Source organism: Thermobia domestica, chromosome 8, assembly GCF_964235325.1.
Source record: "Thermobia domestica chromosome 8, izTheDome1.hap1.1, whole genome shotgun sequence".
Classification (NCBI taxonomy): Eukaryota; Metazoa; Arthropoda; class Insecta; order Zygentoma; family Lepismatidae; genus Thermobia; species Thermobia domestica.
The window spans coordinates 70711707-70725795 of record NC_137461.1 but is presented as its reverse complement, the minus strand read 5'-3'; the positions used below and the strand labels follow the sequence as shown (position 1 = coordinate 70725795).

The following is a 14089-nucleotide window of genomic DNA, read 5'->3' as shown; positions in this document are numbered from 1 at the left end:
TGCTCGATTTTGTACTTCACTGCAGGGTGAATATCTTTATAAACGGAGCATATTTCAAATACGTAAATAGAATCTTTGAAGGGTTTCTTTCCAACCACTTGAACCTACATTAAACTAACTGTTATCTTATTTATATTAAATGAAATAATACTTCCAATAAATGTTACTACCGACTGTCCTGGTCTTTGTCCTTTTACTGCGCCTAAACATGAATTAGTAGATTGCAAAATATGATCTAATAATCTACAGAATGTCCAAATAGACCAGACTTATTGAATGAGGGCAGAGATGTAATTGGGGTGTATACAGGAGTATACGGCATATACCCACCTAATATTTTTATAATCGTATACTTCAGCATATACAAACCTTAAATTTACGAAAGAACGAGTATGCCGGGAAGGGTATATGTTATATTTTTGAAAAAGATCGAGAATATACTTACCAAAAATTTTAGCATTGCATCACCGCTTGTGAGTTACACCCTTACACCTTTTTTTTTAAAGACGGAACCTACTAATTAAAGTCGGGCCCGAACCACCACTCGAGTTTATATCCTAGGCAAAATACTCCGTCAGGAATAGAAGCTCAGACAACGTGCGTTAGCCACTTGGCCATGAAGACGAAAAGCATCTATAAATTTCACTTACCTGCAGATTCCTGTCGCTGTTCAGGAGTTGGAGAGACACGTGGATTTGGAGACGGAGCACTAGCTGTATCACTGCTATCTAATGGAGGTTCGGGCTCACCACTTGAAGTCGTTGAACCCGATTCTTCTTCATCAGTCACCGTAGGCGGCGCATCTCCTTTCTTTTCGTCTCCCAGATGAGTCTACAAAAGACAGATGTTCACTTATTCATTGAATATATTGTACCTCTATAAAGTTCCATTTAAGGAACTCGCATGGTTATATGTAAGACGTTGATTTCACGTATTTAATAAAAGTAACTTTGAGAATATACTCAATAGTCATTCAGATGTGAAGATTGAGTACGTAATTAGTAAACGATACTCAAAGAAAAAATGGTATGTATAGGCTGGTCATAATTACATTTCTAAGTTACAAAATTAATATAACAAAACTGTCTGTGTTACTGGCAATTAGATTTTGTTTTATACAATATGGACGCATAAAAAGACTGGTGGAAATACAATTAAGATCACCTGTAATAACTCACGGATCTGGACCGAAGTTGGTACATAAGATAAGTGGAAGTAAGCCCAATATATAAACATATTACACTGGATAGACACTAAGAGCAAGTGTAACACTCTTGTAGTAACATTCCACACTTCTTGTAGTTTCTGGTGTACCTGTCCGATGACTGTTATTGCAGTCCGGATGGCGGCCGGGCACCATCATCTTACATATGTTGAACAAGGTTTAGGTCAGGTAACTTAGCAGACCAATGTAAATTGCGTGTACCAAGTAAAGTATACTGTGTTGTCCTGCGGATACGAGACGAAACACACATTTTCCTCATGAGATTCAGATAAAATCGGAGGAAGTACTCGGTACGCACGAATGTACTAGGCACTAGTCATACTCCCATAAATGAAGACCAGAAATTAGAGAAATGTGTAGCTTATTGTTCCTATATCAGGATTATAGGTGTAGACCACCTATAACTTGTGTGAACATACACTAAAGAAAAGGAGGGAACGTCTGCCTACCAAAATCGACTGTTCAGTGCTCCTATGCTCACATAGGAAACCTCGGTAACTTGATTGTACAAGCGGCCACTGTTATGTCAAGTTAGGGTGGATCGAAAGTCTCTTCTATCCAGGCACTCCCACTGCATCGCGTTGTCATTGGAATGGTGTTTGACAGTTGTGGAAATCCTCTGTCTCCCATAGTGAACACCATTCGGGAACGACGGCTTACAGCGTAGCCCTACTGCATGACCAGAGCTTAAAAGCACAGTAGGCGTTCGCTAGCGTCATTCTGGCATTGTAGATATACAACGTGTTACACACACAACGCATTTACATACACAAACTACAATCGTATTGTCCGCCGACCTTCAAATTATTAGTACCCTCACCCTCTACATACACTACGATCCATTTGCCTTTTACACAGTGGCCAGGCTGTGACCTTCAAATCAATATCAACATTCCTCTGAACACACGCGCGCACAGAAACACACACACACACACATACACACACACAATTTATATTATATACAGGGTGTTAATGAACTATACCGACAAATTGTAAGAGGTGATTCCTTACATCAAAATAAGAGAAAAAGTTCATATGGACCTATGGCGAAAAGTGCATAGTTTCAGAGCTAGAGCTGTCCAAAATCGTGAAAAAGCCAAATTTCAGGAGGCCCTAATTCGAATTCGAGAGACTGTGGATGGTGGTCCTTACCAGCGTAAAGGAAGTCACGCATACGCAATCCAAAAATGCATATTTCATTAATGTTCAATGTCTGTACAGAGTATTCCCTGCAGGGTGAAATTTGCAGACATGCCATCAACAGAATTTTGAGATATGTTCTGACTTTATGATTGATCCAAGGTAGGCAAACGATAAGCCTTGACAGCAGTGAACACGGAATCCTTTGACGCGATGTCGGAAGTGTTAATGATAGTCAGCAGCACGGTCTCTCGTACTCGGGAATACGCATGCTGCGATGTTTTCTTTCACGCTTATAAATGAAGAAAACGTAAAATATACCTTGTCGAAATACATCGCATCACACGTTATCCCGAACACAAAAAAAACATGGAGCTGCCGGTTCTTAACACTTCCGACTTCCATCCGAAGCATTGGATGTCCACTTTTGTCAAGGCTTACCTCCTGCCTACTTTGGACCCTTCTTGAAATCAGGGTATATCTGAAACCTCTATTGAGAGCATATCTGAGAATTACACCCTGTAGGGAATACCCTCTACACATATTGACAATTGATGAAATACGCACATTTGGATTGTGTATGCGTGGCTTCCTCTACGCTGATAAGAACCACCATCCACAGTTTCACGAATTCGAAATAGGGCCTATTGAAATTTAGCTTTTTCGCGATTTTGAACAGCCTATGCCTCTGCCTCTGCCTCTTGAACAGCCTCTGAAACTATGCACTTTTCACCATAGGTCCATATGAACTTTATTTTGATGTGAGGAATCACCTCTTACAGTTTGTCGGTATAGTTCATTATACCCTGTATATATTGTTTGAATTGGACGATTATGTATAGCGTTCTCAAATACGTTTTTACTAATGTTTATTTTCATCGTAATTATTTGTTTCTCTCTCTCTGTCTGTTGAGAGAATTTAACTATCTCCGAATTCAACGTACAGAAAGTTTGCTGGTTCCGATAGAAGTAGATGACCTTACTCTATCTTCTATAGCTAAATATTACATTACTTGAGAGTCTCTTGAAGTTACGTAATCATTAGTGGTGTCAATCAAATATTGCACTTCTGAACAGATTTATAGCAACTAAACAGTACATACTTTACGCAAGAATTGCAATCCAATTTAAATTTCTTATTGCAGAATCTAAACTCATTCGTAACTACTCATTACGACTCGGCTAAAACTCTACTAGAAAATTAAAAAAATAATTTAAAATCTTGAAAGAGTGTATTTTCACATTATTTTTTCTTTTAATCTTCTCTGGATGACGAATTATAGTTACTACATTTTCAAACCCAATTGCAAGTCATGTACAATGTAAAATGATAAGTATTATTGCTTTACATGAATAACTTTGATTATTAAAAAACTATAGATTTACTTTAAATTCTCTACAATATGCTGCTTAAATACTATACCTTATTGTACTCTTGAACTACCAAATCAAGTCCAAGTTTCTTCCGGTAATTGAAATAAAAGTTTTTACACTGTGACTCTGTTTTTGAAGTCACCTTTTCTGCTACTTTTGCCCAATTTAGTCCAAATTCACGTAAAGACCTTTTCGCTGTTTCTATTTCCTCTTCTGTCCAACGTGATTGGTCGGGTCCTGACTCATCTGTAGCACCTTCCTGAGGGGTTAGCCTCCGGGAAATGCGGTTGAAACATGCTGAGCAGCATTTGGTTACATGAGGTGGAATCTCTGTAAAATTAAGATTTTTTTTTAAATTTATTTTTTTAAAATGTATTTTAAAATCTATAAATTTTAAGCAACAGTATACGGTAGCTTTTCTAACATTTTCAAACTACTATAAAAATAAGCATTTGCTGTTCTGTACAAGATATCTATCACAAGAAGATTCTGGGATATTAATATTACATAATTTCTAAGAACATTTCACGAAATAACTTGTAGAATTTAGTATCCTGCTTTAGCAGCATTTAAAATGGTACATGACTTTAACGAACAGATTTTGTGGAAAACCGTATATATATTATTGATACTTGGTGTTATGTAGATGTAAAGTATCATTATGTGTTTTTCATATACAGTAGACTACGGTATCCGAGTATCCGGCCTCATGTGGCGGAAGGGCAGGCCGGATTTCTATGAACTCATTTCTTTGCCCTACTAATACAAAAAGACAAAGTTTTAATACCAAAACTCTGTTATAATACAGTACGTATTTTCTCACTTCTTAATTGGCTTATTATAAAACATTAAGAGTCTCCATCCCGGCGAAATTAAAATACAGCTAATTTTACAGTAATTATGTGATACCTTCAAATAGATAAAAGATAATCGCAATGTGGAACAAGAGCACCCTAGACAATATTATCTTATATGAGAAACCGTTATCACGACTCACTTATCTGCTTTCGATTTCGAGCCATTTTGAAAATCGGCATTTATTTTCGCGTTTCTGAACAGCTGAAAACGGAAAGCCACTAGGTGACTTGTGATAACGGTACCTCGCGCAAAATAATATTGTCTAGGGCGCTCTTGTTCCATATTTTAATTATCTTTTATCTATTTGAAGATATCACATATTTACTGTAAAATTAGCGGTATTTTAATTTCGCCGGGATGAAGACTCTTAAGCATACCCTACGAACAATTTACAGATACAGTACTATACAGTTGTAATCAGAAACAGCGACAAGCATACTGATATGAAGTCCGTTACAAACTGACGAAGCGCTGCTCCTTTCCTGTCACAATTTGTATTTTGCACACGGCATGTAGGAGGATCGTAGCAGACGCCCGCTTCCAATGCATTGGCAATGTTGCCAATGCAACGTCTTGCCTTCCTCATTTAGTTACGATAAAAGAAAACTAGGCCTGAGAGGCGCAAACCGGATACTAGGAAGTCTACTGTATTTAGATCATACTTCATAGATCAATACACCATTATTTATTTGTACCGGAGAAAAGTTCAATTCAGCAAGAACATAAGAAAATGCATATTTTATTCTATTGTATATTTTTCCTCTTATCATACCTGGAATTAAACCTTTCTTCATTGGAAAATAGATACATCAAAAGGGAAGGATATTCTTCAAAAATGTATTGAAAAAACGTAGAATTTAATAAAAAAAAATGCACTGAAGATGGCATGAATTTATCGCTGAAACATTTACAGTAATTGTTAGACATTCTACATTTAAAATAAGAAATGTGAACTTCATTAATATTAAATATTTTTTAAACTGTTCTAGAGTAAATTACCAGAATTTTATTTGGCATTACTCGTGCCAGATTTCAGGTTGGTTCTACCAAATTTTGACAGATTTCTTACATTTTCAGGTTAGGTTATAGCTTAGAACCGCCGTACATCCATCGCAAACGTCCATTACTAACGTACGAACCGAAAATTCCCGCAATCTATTCCTACTCAATTTGCATTCTTGTATTCTGCCGCTTTCGGTTTCAGTAAATAGTTACACATACAACACTTTCCCTACCATTTAAAATTAATTTCAAAACGTTGTGCACTGACAGGAATTACTTATATTCACATGCTCATTCCTTCACGGAAAACGTTTCACATCGTATTTTACCTATTTCTATTTGGTTGGACCGTCTGCTTGAGTGAACCCCTTTTATTTTGGTGGTTCACTACTTCACAATAGCATACCTCATAATCGAATAATCAACAAGAAATATCGCTCACATGTCTACGATCAATTCTTTTGAGGCCTTAAAAATCTTAACCATTTTAATTTGACAACGGACATTTCTGGACATACAATAATTATCAACACATGAATTAATTTGTAAGTTTTCTTGAAAAATGAATCAAATCAATAATTTCAAAGATTGAGGCTGATTGACATATTAATCAGAATTTAAATTCTGTTACTACAGAAATAATTACATCCCAATTGTTTTTTATTGCAACAATGTTAATTACAAAAATTGGAACATAACTATGTAGCTGAAACATTTGAATATACGAATTATGATATCGACAGCTCAAACCTTCTGAACATCAGTATATTTTTTAACGTCTTGCTTATTTAGGCTTTCAGTGGAGACAACTAATGAAAGTAAACCCATATTCCTATTTTCAACAAAATTAAATCAAACAAACGTTAAATACACTATATTGTTATGGATTTTTGTAGAAAATGTTAGAAATAATATGTAATCTGACTAATAATAATAAAGCGATGATGAAACAAAACAAATTACCATGGATGTTCTATGTGAAAATGATACAGTAAAACATGTCAAGTTTGTGACTTCTGTATACTGAGCGCCTGCTTAATTTGGTCACAAGTGTGGAATCAAGTAGAGAGTTAAATACTATTATTATTCAATTAGTTGGATACTTGTGTAAGCTGGGGCACTAAGAGCGGCCACCACACGTTAGGTTTCACAGTATTTCAAAATGTTATGGAAGGAAGAAGAAGAGAGACAATTCTGGCTATTATTATTAATTATTCTGTTATATCCGACGTCAGAATATAATACAAAATGATATAAATTTATAATGCTACATACAGTAAAATAAGACAACAAAACGCAGATATTTCAACACTAGAATATTTCGATGTACTAGACATGCAGTATTTAATTAAATACTGAGAGCCCTATATTTATACAGTTGTCTTGAATTATAATACGACTTGCTGATTTCCTGTCAAGCCAGTGTTTATTAATTTAAAACTCTTATATTATATAGTGTTAAATCCATGTATCCAAATAAACCAATCTATCCATGAATGCATTGTATCAAAGAGAAATTTATTTCCTTTGTTATTTTAAGAGCTTCATTCCAAACCACACTGTTAATAATACTGTGCGGAACACTATGAGTAGAAAGACTGGTGGCCAAGTTTTTCTGAATATCACTGTATAGGTTAAACTCTAACGATTTTAAAGCAAGGAATATTTATTTTATTTTCGAACGTGGCTATACAGAGTGCCCTAAAAGTAGGTACAGAGTTCTGTATGTTTTATATATGTAGGTCTGCATACCTGCTTTTGGGCCACTCTGTACATTAACAGTAATTTAAAGTAGTGAGTACATTGTTATGAACATCAGTATATAGATTTTTTTAAAAATCAATGGTCCGCTATGAACTGTCACGACTTATGTTAATTTACGAAAGACGGAACTAATTCCGTTACATATTGTAAACTTTAAATAAAGTGGAAATTGGATGACAAACATAGGTTAAATTCGAATACCAATAAACATTATATCTTACTATTTTGACTATTGAGCAGTACAATGTACAAATATGCACGCATGAGAAGGTTTTCGCACCTAGATGAGATACGATGTTACGCTTTAGAACACTTCATTTGCAAAATAACGATTAACTTCTTAAGACATGAGAGCTGCTACTTACGGAACTCGGCTACTATGGGACCTTTAATCTCAGGTGGTAATTCTGTCCATTTGCCAGGTAACGGACGCAGTCTTTTCACTCGACACTTAGATGTTGGACAAGTAGGAATGGGACAACTGAAACGAATAAATAAATAAAATTATTACCAGTTACTACATCATTTGCTAAAATACTATACCGTAAATTTGTAATATAACATGAGTTCTACATTGATACTACCAGGAAAGATGACACGGATATTTGAATAATAACATATTTCGATTACCAGCTCTTTGACGGCACTTTTCCCTTATGTTATTTCATATAGCTTTTAAATGTAATTAAAAATTGACTGTATTGGGATAGGAAAGGAGGAAACAACCATTTTTTAAAATTTATTTTACACACCAAATTCTCTATAGGTGCGAATTCTAACGCAAAGAGTGAAAAAGTGACTTGACTGGACCGGGACTCGAACTCGGGACCTCCGGCATGCCGTGCCGATGCGTTAACCACTTTATTGGAGTAACTCAAATGTACAGGTATAGACCTCTGCACAGCAATTAAGTTACTATCTGTCGGTTAAAGAGGTATCTCGAACTAACATTTCTATCGGATAAAACCATACATACTAAGAATCTTGAACATTGAGAAAGGTAGTAGAGTAACTAGACTGGCAAAACTATTGTTGGGAACAATTATAAACAAACACGAAATAAACTCCCCTTCCCCTAAATAAGACAACTGTTTAATTCTGAAAACGAATTCACATAATCGTCATGAAAGTCTCAAGAGTCACTAGCCACATGTAAAATTCTAACCTGAATTGTTATGGCACTAACTGTGATGTACACCTGATTTTCCACTGTACTTTTCAAGAATATTATCTTTTCTTAATGAAAGAGAACTTATTAAACTTGAATAATAAGAACTAGCATTGTTACATGATTATATGAGTTAAATTTCTACACGGACTTAATCCATACAATTCTGAATAGGCAATTTTCCAATATTTGATTATCATAAAATATACTGTATTTGCATATTTAACGTGTAGCAAGAACAGTGTGTTTCATTTATGGGAGAAACTTTTTCCCCAACAAGAAATTCTTAACGAAAGAAAGTAGGATGTTCTGTGTCCTTATGAGACAAAAAATAATAATGCATTACATACGATATCGGTGTATGAAACTCGGATATTAAACTATGATCTTAAGTGATAAAAATATTAATACTCTTATTTCCGACTCAAAAATTCTACACAGAAGTCGACTACACCACTTAAATCATGTAAACTAATACTTTGCCGCCTGCTGCTGATTAACCATAGGGTCGAAGATCTGGAAGAACTTAAAAAAAATTCTTTACATCATAGTTACATCTAGTACTAACAAACAATATGAAATAATAATAATAATAATAATAATAATAATAATAATAATAATACAAGGTGAGTCGTAAGTTTTGCAATATAGGCATATGTTCGTCGTTTGCGGCGTACATCACGTATCGAAGAGTTCAAGCCGTCGAAGATGTTCGCTAGAGCGAGTACAAATAATGTAATTTGTGAAGTGTTCCGTTCTGTATGTAACTTGACAGTTGCAAAAATGGAGGCGCAATAGAGTACATCGAGGACATTCTGCCTGCCGAGTTCGAACTGGATCATAAAACGATGGAAGCAACCCGTAACATTTATTAAAAGAAGAGTGGAAGTGAAGGTGCAGTCAGTTATTGCACAGCAACCAGATGGTTTAAGAAATCTCGCTCGAGTTGCAAGAACCACGCCAAGCGGCCAAAATCAGGTAGGCCAAAAACAGTGGATTTCGAAGACCAGGCCATAGTGGAAATCAGTGACTAGCAATTGAGATTATAAGGCAAAGTTGGTATATCTCAGTTTAGTATGGTTCATCTTCACGAGTTCGGCAAAGCATCTGGAGCTGCCGAATTGTGCTTCAGGAACTGATCCCTGCACAGAGATGAGTGAATTATGCAAGAACCACCTTAAAACTCGTGTGATAAGAATTCCACACCAAGACTGAAGGTTTATTTGAATAAGACTGTACTTCGAAACCAATGAGCTTATATTAAGCATACTTACTGGTGCAAAACAAGTCAACATCTCATATAGAATAACATAAAGGAAATGAAACCATGAATTATAGACATATAGTTAGAATTAACGTAACATATTTACAAAGGTTATTCCAATAACCTGCACATTTGGATTCAGCACTTGTCCGAAGAACAGTAAAATTTTTAGTTTAACATATTCACGAGTTTTTTATTTCTTCTTAAATCATGGCAAAATTCGTACAACATTACGAATCTAACTTGCTAACGCGTGTTTTACATCTAATCAGTTTTGCTGAAATAACCACACACGATTTGTTTCTGCAGTCTCGCTTTTCTTAAAGGTTTGTTCTTTAAAAGAATTACGTCTTAGAACAAGTTTTATTTTTCAAAGAAATTGCAAGAAATATCCTGTACCTATAGTAGTGTAAAAAATGAACCGCGATATATAGTTTGTATTAAAAAAAAATACAGTACTTTTGTCGATGACAGTTTAATGTTTTATCATGGTTCGTATTTAGCTTAAGGATGGCAAATGCATTCAGATAGGAAAACATTTACTCGTTTTTCGTGCTAGGATATACACAACCTTTAAAAATACATTATTTTCTCTTCGAATGCAGAGCTTGTTTGGCGAAGCGATTTTTATAATAGGTCAAACATGAAGGCATAGACACTTCCACCCTGTATTTAATTGATCATGCACTGAAGAACTGAGACAACACCTCCGCAGAAACTTGTCAGACGATCAGACAAGGCAAGATCAGTATTACAAGGGTGTATCCAAAAGTTCCACGACAGTGCTTATAACATGCAAACCGCTTGCAGTTCACGAGTCTCCCCGCTAGGATGTGTTGCGGTGGTGTCTTGTAAGCCAATATGCCGAGTAGCGTGGTTCGAAGTGGAAGTATCTGAATGTTGCACGTGTTTTCGTGTGTGTGTTGCATTAGCCATATGTGATTCTTCCTATCTCGGCAGTATGGCGGAAGTTGAACAAAAGGTGTAGATCAAATTCTGTGTGGCATTGGGTAAAACGTCATTACAGGCGATGAGAGCATCGTTTATGCTTACGACCCAGAAACTAAACTGCAGTATTCTCAATGGAAGAGTCCCGGGTCTCCAACACCAAAAAAAGCACGCATGGAAAGAAGCAAATTGAAGACGATGCTCATTTGTTTCTTTGACCAAGAGGGGATCGTACACCGGGAATATGTCCCACATGGAAGCACGGTCAATGCGGACTTCTACTGTGATGTCCTGAGAAGGTTGCGTGAAAATGTGCGTCGCAAAAGGTCACAGAAACTGCATAACGATAACCTCATTCTCCACCACGACAATGCACCTGCACACCGGTCCTTTAAAGTGGCGCAGTTTTTGGTCAACAACAACATGACAGTGGTTCCCCATCCCCCATAATCACCTAAGCTGTCTCCCTGTGACTTTTTCCTTTTCCCCAAGCTGAAGCTTCGGATGAAGGGGCGAAGATTCGACACCATTAAAAAAAATGCTTCCAACCATGGCAGAAACGCTGGGACCGCTGTATTAATGCAAAAGGGGAGTACGTTGAAGATGGAGGAATTTAACTTCAAAAGTAAAAAACTTTCATTTTACAGATTCAGTCCTGGAACTTTTGGATACACCCTTGTATAAAACGAACATGACGAAAATGCAAGTTTTTTCTCCCTAAGTTTATGATGATTATACGAAACTGTTCGCAACGAAATCACGGACGCTCACATATTCGCTTGCTAATGAACCCATCATTTTGCTGGAAAGTTAATGCATCTACATGTACGACTGCCATACTGCTTTGTTAACAACTATAGTCTGGTTGTTGTTAAGCCATGTTTATAACTGGTTGTTAGAAATTCAGACACAAATATGTCGCAATAACTAAGGAAGTAATTTCGAATTTTCACCCTCCATTTGGTTATTCTATTATTAAGAAAATAAATTACATAACAGCAAACGTAATAGATAAAACCCGTCTGATTTTAACCATACTTGGCACGGTGGCAGGTCTTGAGGAGCTTAGCACGCATACGAGGCATCATGGTGTGCACGATTTTGGTTTCCAACTTATGGGCCATAGAAATTTAAGTTTATCAAATTTTCGCATCCAAAAGATAAGATCTCTAATTGCTATTTAGAACAAAAATAGATGAACGAATTTGTTATTAAGCGTTAATTTGAGGCATAAGAAAGTAAATGGTGAATAAGTTGGTTGCGTATGTTGTAAGTGCAGCGTGTACTTATAATAAAGATTTGCTATAATAATAATAATAATAATAATAATAATAATAATAATAATAGATGCTTTTTATCATAAGGAACTAAATTATTATTATTATTATTCAAATTGACACTGAATAAGAAGTTGAGTCATAGCTTCACCCGTATAGATATAATACAAAAGATTACTTATGAATCCGTGTGACAAATATTAGACCAATATACCTAGTATATTCGTTCTGATTTAAAAATAAGGTACGATAAGTATTCAAGCTAGTTAAATTATTAGATCAACGCAAGATGATCTAATAATATACATCTGAAACACAAATAATGCTTGTGTTCATAACTTTCTTTTATAACCTAACATGCCACGAAGCTATCTAAGTAATTCTTCATATGGATATTTTAAATACTGGGACTGGGTGTCCTATATGTCGACGTAACATATTTAATAATTATTCGCAACACTGGGCAGTATTCAAAGAGAATTCCTTAATCAAGTGTTAGTCTCAGACTAGTTAGTAGCATACTAACTCTTTACAAAGGAAGGCGCACTTTTAGGTATTCAGAGTCTACTTTGAATACAACTAAAAAGATGATTTGGGTATGATGAACTTATATAACACCAATGCATCGGGTGAGAAAAATAAATGTGGCAACTACGGAAAAGTAGACAGAGCGAATGCGTAGTCTTTAAAAATGAAAACACATGAAATACGAAATACAAAATGTTGTGTCGCACGCTAAACCGTGGATAAAAGATTAGCCTCTGCTCTAGATTAATTAGTCACATGTGATTAACTTCGTCAAATACTACGTCCTAATCAGAGACTCTGAATACAATTTTGATAACCATCCGTTAGTCATACCCGTAGTATGGCGTTAATCAGACGTGAAAACGACTCTGCATAAGGCCCACTGTCTCTTATGAAAGGAATTCAAACGACTAACTCGTACTTCATGTCGGTACGGCAGTCTGAATTCTCTCCAGATAGCATGCAAGTTTTTCACAATAAAACTGCACAAACATGTTATCGTGTGCGATTACACACTACGAGATTGCAAGAAACTAAATGAATTTAATACTGGATTTTCAATAATGGGTTACTTACTTAGTATATCTACTGCGCACTGACTTGCACCGACACGAACTGCAAACCCTGGCATTAGGTGGTACATCTTCTTCACGTAAACCATACTGAGCTGCATGGGATCTTGGTAAAGGTCGGGATTGTAGAAACTGTTCCAACTGAGTCTTACACACAGCACAAGGATGAGGTCCACCTTTTTCTGAAAATAAACAAAGAAAAGGAATTACTAATCTGTATCGTGTGTATGCAAGGAAACTGAAATGTTCAACACTTGAAATGTCATTACACTTAAATAATAAATCCGTTTGATATAGTAATAGTACATCTTATACAATATATCCTATTGGCATCTCTGTCAAATATATTTGTGGCTGATATGAAAGGCAAATTTTCCAACTTTGAATAGCAACGGTGAAATTATTTTTCGCGCTTTTCATTTTTTTTTTTTTTTTTGTAAATTATTCTTACAAGGTTGGTCATCCATTATAAACAATGCTTTCTTTTTCAGTTTTCATCTGTACTTATTGAAACCTGTGTGTGACTTTTCAATGCCATTCCAAATTACAGCCCCTTTAAAAGTGTAATTTTATGTACTTTTCTAGTGATTTCATGTATTGGTTTGCTACCCTGCACATTTATTTAGAAGCAAGAGTATAGGTTTTTCGTGTACCTCAGTCTTTCGTCTAAATATTCGTTTTTGTTTGGAGTTCGTCTGATACGTATGTCCTGAGCAACTATAGTTTTCGTAAACGCTTGCAAGTACAAAAAATGACACTCCACCAACAACAAAGATTTCCGCCATTCAGGAACACTTGTACATACGACAACGTGAATAGTGTTATTGACCTTTTTATACACAAGGTTCGTTACGCTCAATGTTTTATAATTTTTGGAGATGGTCGACCATTTTCCCCATCTTTGGACCACTTCATATGGATTGACTCATACATAGCTTTATTCAAATATTATAATTTTTTGAAGTATTC

At 35.7% G+C, this 14089-nt stretch overlaps 1 protein-coding gene across 2 annotated transcripts in view; it reads right to left on the bottom strand.

Annotated features, from left to right (window-relative positions):
- The window catches only part of Smr (nuclear receptor corepressor smrter), a 389247-nt gene that overhangs the window by 18522 nt on the left and 356636 nt on the right, over window positions 1–14089 (bottom strand). For both annotated transcript variants that reach the window (XM_081768606.1, XM_081768607.1), the window contains exons 12-15: window positions 13125–13302; window positions 7729–7844; window positions 3789–4069; window positions 651–831 (exon numbers count right to left, since the gene is read on the bottom strand). In XM_081768606.1, the coding sequence (XP_081624732.1) occupies window positions 651–831; window positions 3789–4069; window positions 7729–7844; window positions 13125–13302 (756 nt within the window). The remainder of the gene's footprint in view (window positions 1–650; window positions 832–3788; window positions 4070–7728; window positions 7845–13124; window positions 13303–14089) is intronic.